The following is a 23,009-nucleotide window of genomic DNA, read 5'->3' as shown; positions in this document are numbered from 1 at the left end:
CTATCACTGCAGGTTATAAGGCAAAGGTAGCCTAGAAAATAAGGTAAGTAAACCAAAGACTAAAGGCAGCTGTAAAGTCTTCCCAAATTGACTATTTTTGTTAATTTTAAACAAAACAAAGGTGGTTTTCAGTCTAAAGCTCAAAATATTCAAGCAAGAAAAAGACTTCTGAACAATTTACTCACACTATCCCTTTACCATATTACCTTTCCTCCAACATAGAAAGGGTCACTATGCAAAGAACTTGTAATATTTTCTATACATAACATACGTAACAGTACCCTAGAGACCATTCTCGGTTGTTAAGTCTTTTGGTTGTGGTGGTGAAGGTGGGCCTCAAGGGGTTAAAAAAAAGTTTTGGTTTATAACTTCCAAAGATAATCTCATTTCCATGCAACCATTTCCATGAAAACAACCTCATTTTCAAAGAACAGAACAAATTAACTACACAAACCCTATGCTTCATTTTTTACTCAGTAAGAATGATTATCAAACAAGTGACTCAAACTATTTCCAATTATGTTTACTTTCGGAGTTGCTTGGCATGCCATACATTCCATTCACTCATTCTTTTTTTTCCTTTCTTTTTTTCTTTCTTTTTTTTTCTTTAATTTACTGAGCTGGTGCAGGGGATGTTGTGCCGAACAAAACATTAAATGCTTCTGCTCTTCAAGAGGCCTTTTCTAACATCCTTAATCCATCTCAATTTTTGGCTCCTTTGTTGCTGCTATGTCTCTCCATCATAGCACAACTATCCAACCGCTCAGTCCCTCAGCAAGATTATACACTCCTTGAAGAAAGGACCATATTTTCAGCATCTTAATGTCCTCACTACCAAGCACAGCCTGATAAATAACAGTTTACTTATAATGTAAGGTGAATAAACCAGCAAAGAAATAAACCAGCAGTCTAGTACATACAGAAACCCAAAGACACAAGTAGAGTAATAAAATCTAAGAGGAGTTTTGATAACAGTATTCACAAGGTACAGAAAGAGCACAAAGGAGTCAGGAGATCAAGTCCATTAGGGATGGAAGTGGTCAGAAAGGTTTCATTCAGTAAAGGCAGAAGGTGAACCTGGAAGGATGGGTGGAAGCTTGTTAGGAGCACTAATGAGGAAAAGGTAATTTCATGAGTAGAGCCAAGTATAGCACATTAGGATCAGAAAACAGCAAATAAGTTGGTAGGACTGAAGCACGGAGTGACACAGAAATTGCCTAGGATATGAACCTGGAAAGGTATACGAAGGACTAGGTCAAGGAGCAGGGGAGGAGGCAGGCAGATAGGGAACTGTGTCAGGCTCAAGTTCGAACTTTATGCAGTAGACCACCAGGAATCCTTGGAAAGGTGAGCAGAGTAAAGCTAAATCATAAGGTTTGATTTTAGAAGAATTACTCTAGGGAACATACAGAACAGAATGAGGAGAAAGGGCAGATGGTTGGGAAAGCAAAGTTAGACATTTCAGAACAATTAGGAGATTATTTAAGTCGCCCAAGTCAATTATAACTACAATGTGAATGAAAGCAGCAACACTGGGAAGAGAGAACTTAAAAAAAAAAAAAAAAAAGAGGGAAAAAAAAAAAAAAAAAAAAAAAAAAAAAAGAGCTACAAATAAAAAAACATGCAACAATCAATTTTGTCACCAATTAGGGTTAGAGAGACTAATTTACAAATGAGCACTGCCTTCATTTATTAAATGGGGACAATTAACACTTAACACTGTGACAGCTGAGACAATGTATGTAAAATACTAATACAGTAAAGCCAAGGGGTAAGAACTGTAAACTCGGCAGTATTCTTTTTGTTGAAGGTGATGCCTGACCAGATTTGAATCCTGGCTTAAACACTTATTCTTGTGTCCTTGATAAAGTTACTAAACCTCTCTCTGCTCACTTTCTTCCTCTGAAAAATGGAGTATACTTTCCAGCACCTCAGGGATTAGTACTATTTTCAGTTTTACAGATGTTTTTAATATATGTGTAATTTGTTTACAAAAATGTAGACCAATGCTTGAAACTTTGTTTTTAATAAAAATAGTTAATAGAAAATAAGGAGTTGAAATGATTCTTAGATTTCTGGCTTGGGTGAATGGTGGTATCATTCACCAAGAGAAGGGAGTTCTTCTAGAAAAGACAATAATCTTTTAAAAAAGACAATCTAAAAGATTATTATTCACAAAGATGATCATAATGACTATGCCTCTTCAAATTCTTTAAGATGAGCTAAGTAGTCTTCTAGGTGTTTTGCAAGTCATTTCTCCATATTGCAACACTCACCATGGTATATTTTCATGCTTAAAACCCTCAGTTCATACTGACAATATCTGAGGCTAAAGAACTGTGTCTTTTACTTCTGCATTCCCAGTAAGAAGGATGTATCTGGTACAGAAATAGGTTCGGTACACATTTAGTCAGATAATTTAACTTAAAGGAGATGAGGATACCTTCAACAAGCCCAGAGAATATTTGGAAAGAAGGATATTTTCAAAAGATTATACTTTCTACACCCCTAGTAGTCTTAAAATTTCATTAAACAGAAAGCAAAAATCAATATACTGTCTTCTAGTTAATTCTTACTAATAAAAAAGTGTTAAAATGCAAATTTACAACAAAAATAGAGAATAAGCTAAGTAATACAAACAAAAACAATTTATTCGCAAGTTTCCAACTTGCAAATTTGTTGGAACTTTCCAACTTCCCCTTTTACCATGATTTTATAATATAGCAGGTGCCATGCTGTGAATGGCTAATATTAATACTTTCAAAATCAGAGCTGAAGGGGTTATGCAAAGGTTTTCAGAATATTCATGTGCCTAAGAGTCACAATTTCAACATCTGTTACATTTCCATTGTTTCAAAGCATACCTTAGGTGAAGATCTTCCGAAAACTTCAGGCAGGCATAAATAAATTCTTTAATTTGGTTGTAAACTTTTGGCACAAATTCAGAGAAAGGAAACTTTTTTGGAAATGGTTGCTGTAAATGCAAGAATTAATGAAAGCAAGTCACAAACTAACATATGCTGACGATACTTATAAGTCAATTAAAATACAAAAGGAATTTTCCTTGTCTATTTAACAACCTCAAATTAAAGAAAGTGTTTCCAAAGTTTCCTGATTCTGAAAAGAATAAGATATAAGCTTAAATAATAATTCAAATGTCTTTCAACACATGAAGGGCTTAAAAAAAAAAGCTGTGCTAAGTATTCAACAATAAAAAGGAATGAATTATTGCTACATACACCAACTTAGACGAATCTCAAAAGCATCACTCTGAGTGAAAGAAGCCAGCCTCAAAACATTATCTACTGGATGATTCTGTTTATATGGCATTCTTGAAAAATCAAAAGTAGATGGATTGCTACCAGATCAGTGACCAAAAACTGGGGGTTAGGGTTGGGAGGAACTGATGAAAAGGAGCAGCATGAGGGAACTTTTGGGGATGACGGAACTGTTTCGATATCATTATTGTGGTAGTACATATATGACTCAATACACTGTCAAAACCAATTTTTTGGTTTTACATAGCATGGAATTACATAGCATGGGACAATTTTTACTGCATGTTTGGAGAGAAAATGTCCTAAAACTATAATGAAAACAAGTATTTCAAAGTATAAACAACACCAGAACATGCCTAGCAATACTCCTAACACTTCAGAGGTGAAAGGACCCTCAGGTCATCTACTGATTCCCAAAACAGGGACTTCTGTTCTTTTAATCCCCAAAATCTCTGAAGGTGTTCTAGAGGTCTAATGCATTGAGTTGGAGGTAATGTCTTCAATGAAACCGATAAAATGAAAACTTCTGGAGGATGGCAAAGCAAAAGTACTCTTACCTTTTCCAGCTCTGTATCTTGGAATGGGAACTGTCCTACCACCTTTTTATACATGTCTTCACTTGTTACTGGTATAGGACTGTAGTTGTCAGAATCAAGTATGTTTCTAGGAAGAAAAAGAAGGAAGGAAGGAAGGAAGGGTGGGCTGGTTAATCACTGTTGTGATCACAAGTAATTTTCAGGTAAACTCAAATGGTTGCATGTTTCTAACCACCCAAACCAATGTTTTCCAGTCCCTATTCTATTCCTTCCACAATGACGCGATCTGTTTCAGGTAAAAACATCTTTAACAGAAGAACAAAAGAAAACTACGCTCTGAAACAAAGGGAACACAGTTGCGAACATGAGCTCATAGTATCTGAGATTTAAAGATGAGACAAACTTTCAACGTGTAGAAGCCGTGAGGCAAATGAGTAGTAAACAATAAAAGGATGGATGCTTGCAAGAAAAGCAGAAAGGTTTTATTTGGGGTTTTTCTATTTGCTTGTTTTTAAAGAAAACATATTTGATTATGTTCTTTATTCTTGTACTAGATCTTCTATTCTAACTTTCAAAACTGGCAGATGAGGAAAAGTAACTTCCATAATAAATCCAAATTACATTCACTTACTTTCACCTACTGTTCTGTACTAAGGATGAACTTCCCTCCATAGGAACTGGCACCTTAACGAGACTGGAGACTCTCTAAAAGCAGAGACCATACTACTAAAATCAAAGTCAAATTTACTAAAGGGGTAGGATTAGGCACTTTCGAGACCATGGGTAGATGATGTTACTAATTTTCAAGGTTCCTACAGACAGAATCCTCCCTAAATACAACTGTACCATTAGTAAGATTAAAGGAAAAATGTAAGATCTTAAAGTTAGAAGAATCTAAAAACAGGGTAAGTTGATCTTGGGGACAGGGTCTTGCGCTAAAGCAGGAAGACCACTTTAAATAAAAGCATGAAGGCTCAAAAGGAGAAGAAACTCAAGTGATCTGACATGGGTTGTGTGACAGGAAAACAGTCCAAGGAGGTATCTGTCAATGCGAGGTGTAACAGAGGAGCTCTCATATTACTGTATACATGATGCATGATGTAATAACTAAATAATACACTTCAAACACTGCATTGTAATAGATCTCTTCTCTAAATGTAGAGAAGGACGCATTAGAGGAATCACATGAGTAAGTCTTCAAAAAAGGTTCTCAAAAAAGCCTAAATTATTCAAAGGGGCTCAAAGCTACTACTCTATGAGTGAGCTATAGAATAGCCATAACCTCCAAAAATATATTAAGAAGACACAAGATGATTTTAATGGTATGAACTAAGGTATTGGACATTTATTCAAGGCAGGGGGAAAGCCAAAATGAGGTCTGGAACTCTCCACATAGTAGACCTGATACACTGAGATCAGATATCTTGGGAGCTTTGAAACATTTCTACAATGTACTTAAATTCTGAATCATAACTAGGATCAAAGCTAGAATAGATAAGCCACACATACTTGTTGCTTATTATATCTGAGAAGACTTATATATAAACATGTGTATACATACCAGCACATATGGGCACATGCACATACAACCACACATGACCAGAGATCATTTCTCACCTGAAGATACCTGCCCACTTCTTTAGCAGAGTTTCACTGTACTGATCTCTGATTTCCAACAGCATGTCAAAAAGCTGATTTACAGGAAAACCATACACCTGAAACAAAATAAGAAAATGTCTTCATTTTACAGGGCGATTTTTTTAGAGGCAACATGAGAGAAATCAGGCACTGAAATACATTATCATTCAATTTAAATGAAAGCATGACAGCAGCATGTTTCATTCCCACCTAACATCTAGTTCTTATCTCTCAAGAATTAAAAGATACCAATAAAAATATTTAAGCCAGTCAAAAAAAATAGAAAGATGAAAATTAAAATCAATATATACCATATACCATGTCCACAAAGTTCTCCCGGCAACTCCTCATGTCCCCTTAGCAAACTTCATGAGTAGGGAAAGAAATTTGAAATGCTACCCACTTCTAATGCTATCCTTATGGGATATGATTGGTGATTCAAATCAACAATTGTTATTCAAGATAGTAGTTAAAAAACTCCAAAATCATTCAAGCACTGTATCTGAGTTAAGGACATTTAAAAAAAAAAAACTAATGTAGTGAGTGGTTCAATTAATTGACTGGCTCTGAGCAAAAAAAAAAAAAAAAAAAAAAAAAGAGGGGGACTGGAACTATTTATGAGAATATAAATTGGTCCAGGTAATGATCAGGAAATGCTATAAAAAGATAAGATCTAGCTCTAGGAAAAGAAGAAACACAACTAAGAACTAAAAGGCATTTACTCAAGCTGGGTAGGTGAGGGAAAGATCTGGAACTGATGAAGACTATTCTAGATCACTCTATGTAAACAGAAGTCACAAACCTGAAGTGTGTCAGCAAAAAGCACAATGAGGTTCTTCAAATCCAACACAAGGTTTGGATCAGAGCAGTAAGACTAAAGGAAATAAAAGACAATGAGGAAAAAACATCTTAATTATTAAAATAAACCTAAATTTTGAATTCTTTCAGTGCTTACTGCTTTACCTGGTGAAGGGTCTCTAGAATGGGTCTAACCCTAACCTTTTCCTGGCTCAAGGTAACACCAGATTTAGCCAGGGAAAAGATGGGTAGAGCCTCCCATAAGCCATGATCTACATTTTTAACAGCTGGAAATTTAAAAACATACTTCTAAATAATTCTTCAGTCAAAAAAGAAATCAAAACTGATACTGCAGATTATCTTAGAATAAACAACAATATAATACTTGATATCAAAGCCTATGCAGTGTGCCTAAAGCCATTTCAAAATATATTTATACTTTTAGAGGCAAACAGAAAACACAGAAGATTGAAAATAAATTAAGCACTCAACCCATGAAGCTCTAAAAGCCAAAATTAACCATAAGTATATGACAGATCAATTTTGATCAAATGAGAAGGGGAAATAACATAGAGAAGATATGAAAGACTTGATCAATGAAACCAAAAGCTAATTAAAAATATCAATGAAGACAAATCTTGGGCAAGCCTGATTAAACAAGAGAAAACAAAAGTAAAGAGCACAAGGAATACAAAGAGAAAATAAACATAAATACAGAGGAAAGGTTACAAACAGAGTCCATGTATAATCTCTTATCAATAAAACTGAAAATTGAAACAACATGGAAGACAGGTTCTGTGCACAGGAGTCAAAGATGCATGTCCCTATGTGAAAAATGTGAAATTTTGATATTCAAATTCTCTTGATTACAGTCTGGTTCCTTCCTCTCTACTGGATCTCCCAATTCCTGAAAGAGGTGTGTTGAATTCTCCCACAATGGTAGGGTTCATCAATTTTTTTTAAAGATTTTACTTATTTGACAGAGTGAGAGAAAGCAAGAAAGCACAAGCAAGAGCAGAGGGAGAGGGAGAAGCAGATTCCTGAGTAGGGAGCCTGACATGGGGCTCGATCCCAAGACCTGAAGATCATGACCTAAGCTGAAGGCAAGATACTTAACCTTCTGAGCCACCCAGGCACTCCGTCTAATTGAATTTAAATTTTTTTAAAAGGCTATTGTCTTTTTGGTGGGTTAAAACTAGAATAATACAAAATATTCCTTTCTTCTCCCACTTAATGGTCTTCAAATTCAATTCTATTTGCCTTGGAGAATATTGTGATTTCTGCTCCTCTGACTTTATTTTCACTCTTTTAAGGTCACCATAATGTATGAGTAGATCTCAATAAGCAAACTGTAAGACAGCCTCTTTGACATTTCCTGTGATTGCTGACATGCTGAACCTACTCCACCTTACTTTCAGATTTTTATTTACAATGATTTCTTCTTTTTTTTTTTTTTATTTCATGGTTTTCATCGGATCATAGGTTTTTTTTTTTTTTTTTTTACGTTTTTTTCTTTTCTTTTCTTTTTTTTAATTGCTTTTCAGTGTACTAGAATTCATTGTTTATGCACCACACCCAATGCTCCATGCAATACGTGCCCTCCACAATACCCACCACCAGGCTGGCCCAACTTCCCACCCCACGCCCCTTCAAAATCCTCAGATTGATTTTCAGAGTCCATAGTCTCTCAAGGATCATAGTTATTTTTAATTATTTTACAGTGGTCACTAAATAAGTCATATACTTTCTTCCCACTGTTTATATGAAATAATCTAGAGTTTCCATTAAAAAAATTTTTTTTAAGATTTTATTTATTTGACAGAGAGAGAGGCACAGTGAGAGAGAGAACACAGGATGGGGAGTAGCAGAGGGAGAAGCAGGCTTCCCACTAGGCAGGGAGCCCGATACGGGGCTCAATCCCAGGCCCAAGATTTGACCTGAGCAGAAGGCGGACGCTTAATGACTGAGCAACCCAGGTGCCCCTAAAAAAACTTTTTAAACATTAACTCTCTCTCCTTCTGTACAGATTCTTAATAGAGTTAAACTTTATAAGTAATCACATGCCAGCTAATTAAATTTATCTATAACTGTTGCCCTTTTTTTGCACACATTTTATTTAATCCTATCCCATCTTATAATCCGGATTTTTCATTTTTTGTAAAATGCCAGTAAAATAGGATAAAGATTAAACTTCGAATCCTCATCTGTTTGAAAAAGGCTTTTTTCTGCCCTTAAACTAAAATACAAAATTTCGGGGTGCCTGGGTGGCTCAGTGGGTTAAGCCTCTGCCTTTGGCTCAGGTCATGATCCCAGGGGCCTGGGATCGAGCCCCGTATTGGGCTCTCTGCTCAGCAGGGAGCCTGCTTCTCCTCATCTCACTGTCTGTCTGTCTCTCTGCCTATTTGTGATCTCTCTCTCTCTCTGTCAAATAAATAAATAAAATCTTAAAAAAAAATAAAATAAAATACAAAATTTCTCCCATCCTTTGGGAGAATTATCTCCCATCCTTTACCCTGCTTGACACTCGATGCAGACTTCTGAGTACAGGAATTCAGTCTTTCTTCATTGCAGGGAAATTTCCTTCTTTTAATTCTTTAATTTTTAAAGTCCCCCACTTTGTGACTATCCTTTCTTTTGAAATGTCTATTAGATATAATCAAAAATTAATATCAGAGGGTGGAAGGTCAGGGTACCAGGTGGTGGGTATTATAGAGGGCACGGATTGCATGGAGCACTGGGTGTGGTGCAAAAATAATGAATACTGTTATGCTGAAAATAAAAAATATATTTGAAAAAAAATAGTATCAGGTATCCATCCACGTTTCTTAAACTTTCCTTTCACATTTTCCATCTCTTTGTTTGGTCTGTATTTGGGGATATCTATTATGTTTGAATTTTTATTCTTGATCACAGAATGATAGGTAGTTTTATCTGTTTGATCTTTGAATTAAATTTCTCTCTTTGGGTAATCAGAGATTTCCAAGAAAGCAACGTTTATCTTGGGCTCATGTGCTTCTTTTTCCTCCTTACTACATTTTTTAAAAATTATGAGTACAGTATACCTCAAGAAAAAAAATGAACAAAACCTATATATACAATTGTAGCAGGCAAACAAAAAGGAACAGCGCCAGCATGTGGGACATTCCCACATGCTCTCCTCACAGCTCCTTTCCTCCCCACTCACGGAAATAGTATCATGACTTTTATGATAATTACCTCCATGTCTTTCCTTATTTTTTTGTTTCTTTACATTTTTAACTTAACAGACTTTTTTGGGCATAGTTTCACATTTACAGAGAGTACAGAGAGTTCTCATACACTCTGCACACATACACACAGTTTCCCCTGTTACAACACCTTGCATTTGTGTAGTACATTTGTCACAAGGGACGAACGAATATTCACAATTATTAACTAAAGACCATAATTTATATTAGGGTTTACTCTTGTTTTTGTGTATTTTATAGGTTTTAACATATGTATAATGACATATTCCTCCATTACAGTGGCATGTTTCAAAGCCCTAAAAATCTTCTGTGCTCCATGTAGTCCTCCCTCCCCGAATCCTAGCAACCCCTCATCTTTTTACTGGCTTCATATTTTTGCGTTTTCCAGAATCTCATATAGACGATCTCTGAACTGGCTTAAAAATATTAACAATCAGGGGTGCCTGGGTGGCTCAGCGGGTTAAACCGCTGCCTTCAGCTCAGGTCATGATCTCAGGATCCTGGGATCGAGTCCCACATCGGGCTCTCTGCTCAGCAGGGAACGTGTTTCCCTATATCTCTTTGCCTGCCTCTCCGTCTACTTGTGATCTCTCTCTGTCAAATAAATGAATAAAATCCTTAAAAAAAAATATTAACAATCAGGTTGTAAGGTATTTATCCTCCCCAAAATAAAACTACTCAGATTTTGACTGTCACTGAATTAAATTTACAGGTCAATTTTGAGAGAACTGATACCCACAATAAGACTTCCGATCAATGAACATGATACAACCCTCAATTTTAATTACGTCTTCTTTAATTCATTTTAGTCTCTCAGTAACATTTTAGAATTTTTCTCCACAAAGGGCTTAAATATCTTTTGTTAGGTATAGCACTATTACTTTTTATTTAGGCTAACTGTACAAATTTTATCTTTTAAAAATTTTAACCTTTCAACTTTTGCTCCAGGTTTATAAAAACAACTGATTTTGTACAATGGTTTTGCATCCAGGAAACATGCTAACCTCTCCTATCAACTGTAATAATTTTTCTGGAAGTTCCTTTAGATTTTCAACGTACAAAAATATATCTGCACAAATAGCAATTTTGTTTCCTCCTTTCAAAGGTTAACATGCTTTATTTATTTATTTTTCTGTCAGGACAGCACTGGATATGACTTCAAGTGCAAAACAAAATAGGAGCAATGGCAATTAAATATGGTATTTGTTATAGGTTTCTCAGGATGTCTTTTATCAGTTTAAGGAAATTCTCTTACGCTTCTAATTTCCTAAGAGATTTTAGCATAGGCTTATGGTGTGCTTCATTAAATGTTTTTCTGTATCTATAGAAGTTATTTAAATTATATAAATTTTCTTTTAATCTACTAATGCATTAAATTACACTAATAGACTTGCAACATTACACCAAGTTTGCATTTGCCACTATAAACTCTACATATTAATACTATTTGTAAGTTGTTGGATTCTGTTTTCTAATATTGATTTAGGACTTCTAATCTCTATTTATGAATGAGCCTGATCTATATTTATGAGTTTATGCAATTATACACCCTTTTCTGGCTTCGTTATCAAGATTACATACACTTCATAAAATGAGTTGCTGTTTCCTCTTTTCTGTTATCTGAGAGTTTGTGTAGAATATGAGTTGAAGACAAAATTCCCTATACCAGGGGATATCTTTTCTTTTTTTATTTTTTTAAGAGAAATTTGGGTGTTTTTTTTTTTTTTTAAGTAATCTGTACACACAACATGGGGCTTGAACTCACAACCCGGAGATCAAGAGTTGCATGCTCCTAAGGACTGAGCCAGTCAGATGCCCACTGGAGATTTCGTTAAGGGAAAAATGTTAACTACTTTTTCTTTTACTTCTGAAAGGAATAGTCCTTTCCAGCTTAATGTGGGGAAGATACCATATTATATGCTTTCTATCTTGGGTGGCCCCAAGAGGCTGTCAAAATCAAAGTTCAAATTGTCTGGACTAACAAGCGACCTCAGGGCAAAGGCAGCTCAAGCGGTTAGCCCATCTCTCGGGCCTCTCAACTTCCCTGGATCTGGCTTGATAATTCCTTAATATCCTTACCTAGCATTTGAGAACTATAGAACATTTTATGTGGTATATACACAAAAACACAGCATTGTTAGTAGTTTCCAGATGAAAGGTTGATATGTATAACCTAGTCTCCTATATTCCTAAAACCAGGAATGATTATTACTTTGTAAATTTTTCTCCAAGTCCATGAATTATTTGTATTTGCTAAAGAACAGCACTCGTCCATTAGTTTCCATTATCTTCTATTTGATGTAATTGGTTTTCCTCAAATATTTTATGACTCTTGACTATCCACATTTTCGAATGAAGGACAAGGATGATTAATATGGATAATCTGCAGAAGTTGTTGACTCTGTAAATTTAAATCTGTTTCCCAAGAAAGTGACTACAGGCTCTTTGTAAGGGGACAGGGCAGATGAATCACTTTGTTCAAAAAGTAGTACAAGAGAACTTCACTGATCATACTATTACCTCTTTACATAGATGGTAAGCTTGGGCAAAGGAACAGGGTAAGCAGCTGGCTGGCTAAGATTTCTGGAAAGCAGACCTCTAAATAATTTCTTTTATGATTTCTCCCAGGCCCATTCCTGCTCATTATATGTGTTAACTCTAAATTTAGAGTGTTCCTAGATTCCATTTGGAAGAATATCTCCTACTTTGACAATACCTCTTTCTACCATATTTAATGTAATATTTTCTTGTCTCAGGTTCAATTAATTTTCTGATTTCCTTTGCTTTCTAAGTACAAGGAAATTTTTAAAAACTTCTGGCCTACAGATGGTGCTTTGTAGAATTTCTCCTTTCATTTTGTTTTTCCCCATGTTATTTGATTAGAAGAATTTGGTTAGAAGATCTAGAAGACAAGTATACTCAGTAGACCCTTTTGACTCAAAAAACCAAAATACACAAGAGGGATGGGTATGGACATGGCGTGGGTTTGTATAAAACCACTACCACAGTACACACTGCTGTCTACCTATGACATCAGACTAAAATGTCCAATATTTAATATCTGTAAAACATGAGGTTTTTGCCACACAGTATTACATTGTTCCATAATTCTGAGTACCCTTTCAGTATTATTCCTTTCAGTATTATCAGATGATGTTTATCATATTATTAAAACTATATTAGCAGATCTTCTAATACTGAACTGTTCCTGATACAAACTCTCCTTTGCAGAAGCAAATTATACTTTAATATACTGCTAAATTTGAATTCCAAGCAAGATGGACCATGTAACATCTATAGTGTTTTGAAATCAGGATTGCAAACACTGTACATATTAATACCTGAAACACTATAGCTTTTAAAATGTTTCCAATTTATGCAATGACTAATAATTCAATCAGAAAAAGAGTAGTTTTAAATGTAACATGGAATGCTAGAAAGATATATGGATTTTTGATAAACAAGTAACAATCATTCAGATACACTGTTTCTTTTTGAGATTTGTTTTGATGTTTGGGTTTGCTCTTATTTTGGTTTGCTTTGCTGGGTAATATAATACATTAAATAAATAGTGTCATGAAATAGAATTAACATTTGCGGCATCAATTACTCTTGTCTCATAATAAATAAAATGACTGTAAATGTATGTGGTGCTGAGTTATGTTTTAATAGCCTTGTTGAGATATAATTCTCATACCACACAACTCACCCATCTGAAGTATATAATTTAATGGCTTTAGTTATTGTATATTCACAGACACGTGCAAACATAACCACAGTCCATTTTAGAAAATTTTTTTTTGCCTCAAAAAGAAAATGCATGTCATTTAAATTATCCTCCCAGCTATTCCAAGGCCAAAGCAACCACTAGTCTACTTTCTGCCTCTACAGATTGATGCTGAAATATTGGGAAGAAAAAAGTATTTTGTTATGTATTCTTCAATTCAGAAAAATACGCAATAGATCTACAAAGAAAAGCTCCATTAAGATTAATTTTCTCGGGGCGCCTGGGTGGCTCAGTGGGTTAAAGCCTCTGCCTTCGGCTCGGGTCATAATCTCAGGGTCCTGGGACTGAGCCATGCATCAAGCTCTCTGCTCAGCAGGGAGCCTGCTTCCTCCTCTCTCTCTCTCTGCCTGCCTCTCTGCCTACTTGTGATCTCTATCTGTCAAATAAATAAATAAAATCTTAAAAAAAAAAGATTAATTTTCTCCAGAGATATACACTTTAATCATTAGCATACTATCTTGCTCTTCCTGACATCAAATACAACTGCATGATGGAGAAGAGAGGACAGTTTCCTGCTGATCAGATCTGTCATATGCTCAAATGTGTAAGTCATAGAGAAAAAGGTACGAACCATTGCTTTACAAAACAGAAATTGCTTGCAAGAAATCAAAGTTTTCCAAAAGAAAAACAGCTTTTCCCAGGGAAATAATAAAATTGGATATGGACAGATATAGAATAAATAACATCAAGGACTCCTCTCCAGAGAATACAGTAATTTTGTTAATAAATATGATTGGGGGGAAAAACTTTCCTCAAAATATTACCTAAAAAAACCATAAAACATCAAAAATAGGATTTTTTGTGTGAAAAGCACACAAAATACTTTACCAAAAACATGTAAGCAAATAATTGAGAAAAATGCATATATTCCTGGTGACAAATAACAGGTACTAAAATATGTCAATTAACTCCATTTTAATGGATAGATTCACTGCATAATAACACTATAGTTCAACTGGGGGGAGGGGTGTTATAAGTGGTGAAAGGGATGTGACCAAGTGATTCTCAAATTAATCTGGGAGAATAAGAAGAATGTAAATGGTTAGCATACATTAAAAAGTGGATTTTAGAGAACAAACATGTTTAGTGGAAACTATGCCATACTACTATATCAATTATAGTAATCAGGTCAATGTTGTATTGGTTCAAGACAGAAAAAAAAGAAGAAAAGGAGGGGTGAGAATCTAGACCCCAGCGACAAAGCTTAGTATTTACAAAATATATTATTATATGATAAAGGTAGCCTCCAAAATATGTTAGGAAAAAACAGATGCTATGGACGAAATATTAAGCCCCCCAAATTGGTATGTTAGACCCCTAAACCCCAGTGTAGCAATATCTGGAGATGGAACTCCCAGAGATATTTAAGGTCAAATGAGGAAGGGCCCTGATCTGACGGGCTCAGTATCCTTATAAAAGGAGTAGGAGACACTGGAATGCACACTGAGAAAAGGCCACGTGAGGACATGGTGAGAATATAAATCAAGAAGAGTTCTCACCAGAAACCAACCACCACGCTGGCACCCTGATCTCAGAATTTCAGCCTCCAGAACTGTGAGAAAATTAATTTCCATTGTTTAAGCACCAGTCTATGACACTTCATTATGGCAATTTAAGCTGAATAAAATAAGAAATTAATACAATAATGTTATTGGAAGTGATGAGTCATTTTAAAAAATAATTAAAACAGACTCCAAGGAGTGCCTGGGGGGCTCAGTTAAGCACTACCTCTTGGTTCTGGCTCAGGTCATGATCTCAGGGTCACAAGGTCGAGTCCATGGCAGGCTCCACGCTCAGTGTAGAGTCTGGTGGGGATTCTCTCCCTCTCCCTCTGCTCCTCCTCCCACTTGCGTGCATATATGCCCACTCTCTCTATCAAATAGATAAATAAAATATTTTTTTAAAAAAAGATAGAATCCTGGGGTGCCTGGGTGGCTCAGTGGTTTAAACCTCTGCCTTCAGCTCAGGTCATGATCTCAGTGTCCTGGGATTGAGCCGTCTATCAGGCTCTCTGCTCAGTGGGGAGCCTGCTTCCCCCTCTCTCCCTCTGCCTGCTACTCTGCCTGCTTGTGATGTCTCTCTCTCTGTCAAATAAATAAATAAAATCTTAAAAAAAAAAAGACCCCACACCCTATACTAAAATAAACTTTTCATGTCTCTGATATATATGTAAAAAAAGTAACTGTACAGAAATACTAAAATAGGGACAAATAACTATATATTCTTTGGAACAAGGAAGACATAAATTGTCAAGCTAAAAATCAATATATTTACAAAAAATTTTAAACTTCTGTGAAGCCATGGAAAAGAAAAGTTAGAGACACATAAAATTAAGAAAAAATATTTGCAGCCTATATACCACACCAGAGATTAACATTCAAATTAAAAGCTAGCATCCATTTTTTATTAATAAATAATAAAATATTTTTAAACTGTTAAATATACAAGCAGTGCATATGAACAGGAAATTTTAAGAAGATATACAAATAACTAAAAAAGAGACTTCTAATATCAGTATTAATCAAAGAAAAACATGTTAAGATATAACTTCTGACACATTAGGAATGATTTTTTGTTTTTTTTTTTTAAAGATTTTATTTATTATTTGACAGAGAGAGAGATGGCAAGTAGGCAGAGAGGCAGGCAGAGAGAGAAAGAGAAGGAAGCAGGCTCCCTGCTGAGAGGGAGCCCTATGCAGGGTTGGATCCCAGGACGCTGGGATCATGACCTGAGCCGAAGCAGATGCTTAACTGACTGAGCCACCCAGAACCCCTCATTTTTTAATAAAAATAAGTAACAAGTGGTAGTATGTACATAAAAGTGTAAAAAAAAATTCCAGTCATAACATAGTTACAGGAAATTTTACAAGTTATAAGTTACGTAGTTACAAGAAATTTTAAAATTAGATAGATATACAGGGCACCTGGGTCGCTGAACTGGTTAAATGTCTGCCATCGGCTCAGGTCATGATCTCAGGGTCCTGGGATCCAGCCCCACGTCAGGCTCCATACTCAGTGGGGAGTCTGCTTCTTCCTCTGCCCCTCCCCCCGCTCATGCACTCGTTCTCATTCTCTCTTTCTCTCTCTCCCCCTCAAATAAATAAAATCCTTTTTAAAAAGATCAATATATAAATAGGCAAACACTTAAAATTTCTAAATACTAAAAAAGAAACCATAAATAAAAATAAAAGGAGAAAAACACTGGAAATGTATTCAATGACATATCCTCTTTGGTTTCAAATTCATATATTAACCAAAGTCCTACACCATGCAACTTGGATAACACAAAGGCAGAGTAATCATATCCAAAGGAAACTGATGACCTCACCACTCTAAACCATCAAAGGGAAAGAAGCCATAAACCTAGGTATTACCTTGATATGCTTTTAATATTACATTTTATATTTAATCCAACACAAAATAAAATTAATCTTACCACCTAAAAATCTCTCCAATTCATCCACATCTCTCCACATCTACTATGGCCCTTGGTCTAGCTGTCATTATCTCTTGCCTGAATATTAGACTATCCTACTAATTGTTCTACTCACATTCTTTCTCATCACTCATCCATAATTTAGCCAGAATGGAAATCTGATCTTCGCACTCCAATTTACCCTACCCCCACAGTGAACACATACACACTCCATTCAACCCAGTGCTTAAAGTATCAGATAGGTCTTAAGCAATATGACATCTATCTACTTTTTTATTTTTACTTCATACCATGCCTAACTTTCTATGTTCTGTGTTCTGCCCACTCTGAACATTTTTCAAGTCCCTAAAACGGCTACAATCCCATCAATTACAGATTTTACACATGGTATTTACTCTGGAACACTTGCTGATGGAGAGATAAGAAAGCTGAGGTGTCACGGATAACTTGAGTTTCTAGCTGGCACAACTAGATGGATACTAGAGCCATTTAAAGAAATATTGTAGACACTAAATTATCTCCTATTATTAATTCCTGACTATCACATTTCTCAAACAGTTCAGATAGAAAAGTACCCCCAAAGCCTGTGTACTACCATCTCTTATACCTAGAATTCCCTTTTAATTGCTCTTTCCTTAAATAGTGTCTCCTTGATCTTCTGATCTCAGAATGCCACTTCTGATCAACTAATCAAAACTAGGCACCCTGTTGTCCTAACCTATTACTGTTTTAATTGCATTATATTATCACTATCTGATATTATTTGTTTATTGGGAACCTCCCCAATGAAAATGACTTTCTGAAAGCAAAGACTTCATCCATCTAGTTCACAGTTGTATTCCCACTGCCAACACATAATCAGTGTTTAAGAAGTATTGGATAAATGATTAATTCAGAGCCAACGTTATCTATCTGAAATAAAGTGGATTATCATCAAAAATTCATGCTTTGGGGAGCCTGGGTGGCTCAGTGGGTTGAGCCGCTGCTTTCGGCTCAGGTCATGATCTCAGGGTCCTGGGATCGAGTCCGGCATCGGGCTCTCTGCTCAGCGGGGAGCCTGCTTCCCTCTCTCTCTCTCTCTGCCTGCCTCTCCGACTACTTGTGATTTCTCTCTGTCAAATAAATAAATAAAATATTTAAAAAAAAAATTCATGCTTTGATAAAATATATCAAAATCATGGGAACTCACAATTAGGTAACTTATTGATATGTTGTATGTATTTTTTTTCAAAAATTAAGAATAAAACTGTGAACTCCAAACCAGTACTGATTGGCATTATAGAAGGCAATAGAGAGTTGTGGCTGAGCATATGGGCTCTGGAGTCCTGTCTCTGGATTCGAATCCAAGCTCTACCACTTACTGTGTAACAATTAGTCTGGTTACTTAACCTCTCTGAGATTCAGTTCCCCAGACCATAAGGTAAATATAATTATAATACCTATACCTTATGAAATACATATGAAGTGCATATACCAACCTCTGACACAGAAGACTCCAATAAATGTCAGCTGTTGTCTTTTTTTGGTTTGTTTTTTGTTTTGGGGAGTTTTTTGTTGTTTGTTTGTTTGTTTAATTACAGAGTGCATCCAAAAAAAAAAAAAAAATGGGCTCAGTATTTAAAAGGATGGCAATTTGAAGTGGGTACTTCCACATGTCTTTGAGAGAGATAGCTCCAAGCAGGTGATACCACACAATACATCCTTGCTAATTTTAAGGCAGTCCAACACTGACCAGTACACAGATACTCAGCAGTGAGAATATCTCGCGGGCGTCTTACGTACCGAGTGGGTGCGGAGTGCCGCGATGGTTTTTGAAAGTGCCATTTCCCAAAGTTCATCAATGTAGGCTCTATTCACTAAGCCCTGGGTTGTATGTAAAATGTGATCTTCAACCACAAAAAAACTATATGAAGGGGAAAAAAAAAGAAAGTTCAGAAATTACAGAAAAGCACAGAAAGTTCAGAAATTACAAGTTGACTACCATCTCTGGGGTCTCACAAACATTAAGAGCTGCCACCAAATTCGAAGTTAATAGTCACCTTTCCTAAAGAAAGCTACTAGGTGTTGTAAACAAAAATCACATTTCTTGGACTTAGAATTTTGTCCAACCACTTTATAGAAATCAGAGTCCCATTTCTATTAAATGTTAACGGGGTCAGCAATTTAAAGGGGAAGAAAATATTTATAGGTAAGGGAAGCTAATTTTACTATATTAAAAATGCCAGGCCATTAAGACATTTAAAAAAATTAATCGATTTTTTAAAAATTAATCGATTTTAAAGAGACAACGAAAGCTGAAACACACATTTTTATAAGAGCCACACATACAAAATATCAAAATGATTCCCTTTATATGGACTCACTCATTATAGAGTTGAAAAGGTTTTTTATAAAGGTCAAAAAAATGCACACTTATTTTTTAACACTCTGTTGTAGCTTTATTGTTGTGCATTTATAACATATCATTAGCTCCCTTGGCTAAATGTTCATACTAAACTAATTCTTTAAATAAGGAATTCTTATGATATATTTTAATCAAAACTATAAAAAAAAATCTAAAGTCTGAAATAAAAAAGCAATTTCATGGAACAATCCAACTCCTTTCCCTTTCTTTTAACTTCGAGGTCATTATTTTGCAATTAAAATAAGCTGCCTATATTTGGGGTGTTTATTTGAGAAATGCAATTCCATATTAGTATGTATACTCTAGATGATGGTGGCAAACTCTATAGCCCATGGGATGAATCTGGCCCACTGCCCGTTTTTATAAATATTGTTTTACTGGAACACAGCCACGTTCACTCATTGCTGTATTGTCTATAGCTGCTTTCACATTGCAACAACAGAGCTGAACGGCTGTGACAGAAACCGTATGGCCTGCGAAGCCTAAAATACTTTACTAGCTGGCCCTTTTAGAAAAAGCTTGCCAACTTTTGCTGATTATTTGGTTCCCTCTTATCAAGAATGGAGAAACCAAACATCAAGGGTAATAAAATTACAATTCAAAGTTTTTTCTCCCTTTCTCCACCAAAACTACTCTCCAACAATATAACGCTGAAACCATCAAGACATTCCTTTAAAATTATCAGAAAGTCAAAAATAAATCTCAAGAATTTAAAATAAAATAAGAAAAAGAATTTCCCAAGGAAATTTTATTTTTCCAAGTCTCCCAAATCTAGGTGTTCAAAGTGTACAAATTTAAATACATACACACATATATACCTACCCTACAATTTGATTAAAATACTTCCTGTAGCCATCTAAAGTTTCATGCTGCAACAAAGCAAAGAAGAAAAAAGTTGTTCTTTCCTATTTTGATAAATTAAGACAAAGTTAAAGTCAGTTACTTGATTTCTTAAGGCTCAGTTCCCAAGACCTAGATGAATATAATAGTACACTACCATATAGGGTTCTAATGAAGATGAAATGATATCATTCATCCCAGTACTTAAAACAATGCCTGATACACAGCAATCAATAGATGGTAGCTACTATTTTCCTACTGTCACATCCACCAAAAATGATCTCAGAGCAAGTTTAAAAAAAAAAAAAAGGTACCTATGCAAAATAATGAACAGCTGCCAGAGAAGAAAAGTGAAAAACTGAGAAAAGTTAAGTTGGTGATCCTACCATGTTAGATGGAGGCTGGAGCACCAAGCGGGCCTGTTTTCGCCTCTGTTTTCTGTAGTAGTTCTCAAATGTTTCCCGGGCACCCTGTAAAATAAACAAAAGGAAAATGGGTTGACACAATTTGACCAATTATTCTAGTATTTCATGGGAAAAGAGAAGCTCCCAAGACCCCACATTTCTCAAAATCTGCTATTTTGACAATGATAATAATCATAGAAAAAAATGACATTACCATTTATTGAGACTTACCTACAAATCCCGTAAGAATGGATACAAAAGATTCTTTTTTTTTTTTTAAGATTTTATTTATTTACTTGACAGAGAGAAATCACAAGTAGATGGAGAGAAATCACAAGCAGGCAGAGAGAGAGAGAGAGAGGGAAGCAGGCTCCCTGCTGAGCAGAGAGCCCGATACGGGACTCGATCCCAGGACCCTGAGATCATGACCTGAGCCGAAGGCAGCGGCTTAACCCACTGAGCCACCCAGGCGCCCGATACAAAAGATTCTTAAGAGGACACTACAGAACTCAACCACCAAACACACCAAAGCTGGTTGTTCAGTCAACTATCACAAATTCACAAGAATGAAGACAAACCGTCACAGAACATTCCAGAAGAAAAATGTGTAGAATGAAAACCAGTCTCAAATGAATCATGAGCAAAGGGCCAGAGGGAGGCAGGAAAAAGGCAGAAGCGGAGAACAGTGAATCAGTCTTCCAGCTAGCATATAATCAGGCACAGGATTAACACCAAAAAGGAAATTCTTGGTGCACAGTTTCTTAAACTGAAAGGTGTTTCGGAGAACTAGAGCTGGCTCAAGAGCTCTGTAACTGGGCTGAACAACAGCCTCTCAAAATTCATGGCCTTCCTGGGATGTCATAATGGGACCTTATTTAAAAACAGGGTCACAGCAGATGTATTTTAATTAAGAGGCAGTCACACTAGATAGAGTAGGCTGCTACTTAATCCGATATAATTGGGATCCCTAAAAGAATAGGAGAAAAGACATGGAGATAGACACACAGGGAGAACATCCTGCTCCAGCAGAGACCGGAGCCCTGGTCTGCAAGCCAAGGACACCAAGGATTGCTGGCCACCACCAGAAGCTCGGAGAGGCCAGGAAGGATGCCTACCAGAGTCTCAGAGGGAGGATGGCCTTCTGACACCTGCTTTTGGATTTCTAGTCTCCAAACCTGGGACCGAATAAATTTCTGCTGTGCAAGCCACCCAACCCGGGATACTTTGTTCCAGCAGTCCTAGGAAACCAAGATAACTCAAAGCTTTTAAAACATGATGCCCCCAGGGAGCGCCCGGGTGGTTCAGTCCATTAAGCTTCTGCCTTGGGCTCAGGTCATGATCCCAGCGTCCTGGGATCCAGCCCTGCATCTGGCTCCCTGCTCAAAAAGGAGTCTACTTCTCCCTCTGCCTATGTTGGCTGCTCGTGCTGGAGCTCTGTCTCAGTCAAATAAAGAAGTAAAACCTTTTTAAAAAAAAAAAAGGAAAAGAAAAGAAGGAAAGAAAGAAAGAAAAGAAATGATGCCCCCCTAGGACTAAATTCTACTCTGAATCCCAAACCTTTCTCAATGAATAAGAGTAGAAATGGGGAGAGAGTATGCACGGTGGTTAAGAGCACCGATTTTGGAACCAATGATGATTTCATTCAAGTGAGTCTGTGCCTTTCTAGCTGTATAACTCGTATGACCAGCTGTGTAACTTTCATTAATTTACCTTCCACCATTTAAGTCTTTGGCTTTCACTAACAGATGTGCTATGGTGTCCTCATCCGTGGAAATGTCATGCTCATCATTGTCATGAGGGTTCAGATGAGCTAGAAAGCTTTGAGAACGGTGTCTGATAAATAATCACCACTACATATGTGCTTATTTTTTCAAAAATGAGATGAAATAGATCAATGATGACAATGACTGCCTCGCCCATGCGAAAAAGTATAAACTCTACACAATCCCCAAGTTCAGTTCCCTCACCTCAGAAGTCTGAAGAATCCTATTCAATGTGACGTCTCTATTAGATCCCTAAACCAGAGAAGCTGATTTAAGGTACTAAATCACACTAACTCAACAGCCTAAGCTCAGTGGTTGGCAAACGTTGCCTCTAAAAGGCAGGATGGTAAATATCTCAGGCCTGGTGAGCTCTATGGTCTCACCTCTGCTGTTGAAATGCAAAGGCAGCCACAGTCAGTACATAGGTGAGTGTGGCTGTGTTCCAACAAAATGTTATTTGGGGAAACTGAAATCAGAATGTCATATAATTTTCATCCGCCATGAAATATTTATTTATTTATTTATTTATTTATTTATTACCAACCATTTAAAAATGTAAAAGCCATTTGGAGTTCACAGGGGTCACATCGAAATAAGCAGCAGGGTGGCCATGGCCCATGGTTTGCTGACCCCTGGTGTAGCTTAAAAACAACAGTTTTAAAACGCTAACGAGATTATAACTAGACACCTGAGTTTTTCCTGTTATAAAATGAAATCAAACATTAAGACAGCTATTTCAGGGCTTGCTTATTTCTTAGTCCACAAGTTAACGAGGTAGCAAATGGTTCTATTTAAGAAATAAGAAGTGGAAACTGCCTGTTGGTTTGTTAAAGTTATTTCCCACTCGTCACCATTTCTCAGCTTAGTGGTACTATTGAATGTCAATTACATTCTGTACA

The 23,009-nt window shown here is 36.2% G+C and overlaps 1 protein-coding gene across 4 annotated transcripts in view; it reads right to left on the bottom strand.

Annotated features, from left to right (window-relative positions):
• EXOC6B (exocyst complex component 6B) overlaps positions 1-23,009 on the bottom strand; it is a 616,111-nt gene that overhangs the window by 287,126 nt on the left and 305,976 nt on the right. For all 4 annotated transcript variants that reach the window (XR_009405326.1, XM_059405853.1, XM_059405856.1 and 1 more), the window contains 7 exons: positions 20,330-20,413; positions 19,926-19,972; positions 18,482-18,602; positions 6,255-6,326; positions 5,432-5,529; positions 3,836-3,941; positions 2,865-2,974 (listed from right to left, as the gene is read on the bottom strand). Coding sequence is in view for 3 of the 4 variants with exons in the window: in XM_059405853.1 (XP_059261836.1) it covers positions 2,865-2,974; positions 3,836-3,941; positions 5,432-5,529; positions 6,255-6,326; positions 18,482-18,602; positions 19,926-19,972; positions 20,330-20,413 (638 nt within the window). In the remaining variant the exon portion in view is untranslated. The remainder of the gene's footprint in view (positions 1-2,864; positions 2,975-3,835; positions 3,942-5,431; positions 5,530-6,254; positions 6,327-18,481; positions 18,603-19,925; positions 19,973-20,329; positions 20,414-23,009) is intronic.

This window comes from Mustela nigripes, chromosome 7, assembly GCF_022355385.1.
Source record: "Mustela nigripes isolate SB6536 chromosome 7, MUSNIG.SB6536, whole genome shotgun sequence".
Lineage (NCBI taxonomy): Eukaryota > Metazoa > Chordata > Mammalia > Carnivora > Mustelidae > Mustela > Mustela nigripes.
This window is presented reverse-complemented; position numbering and strand designations above follow the sequence as displayed.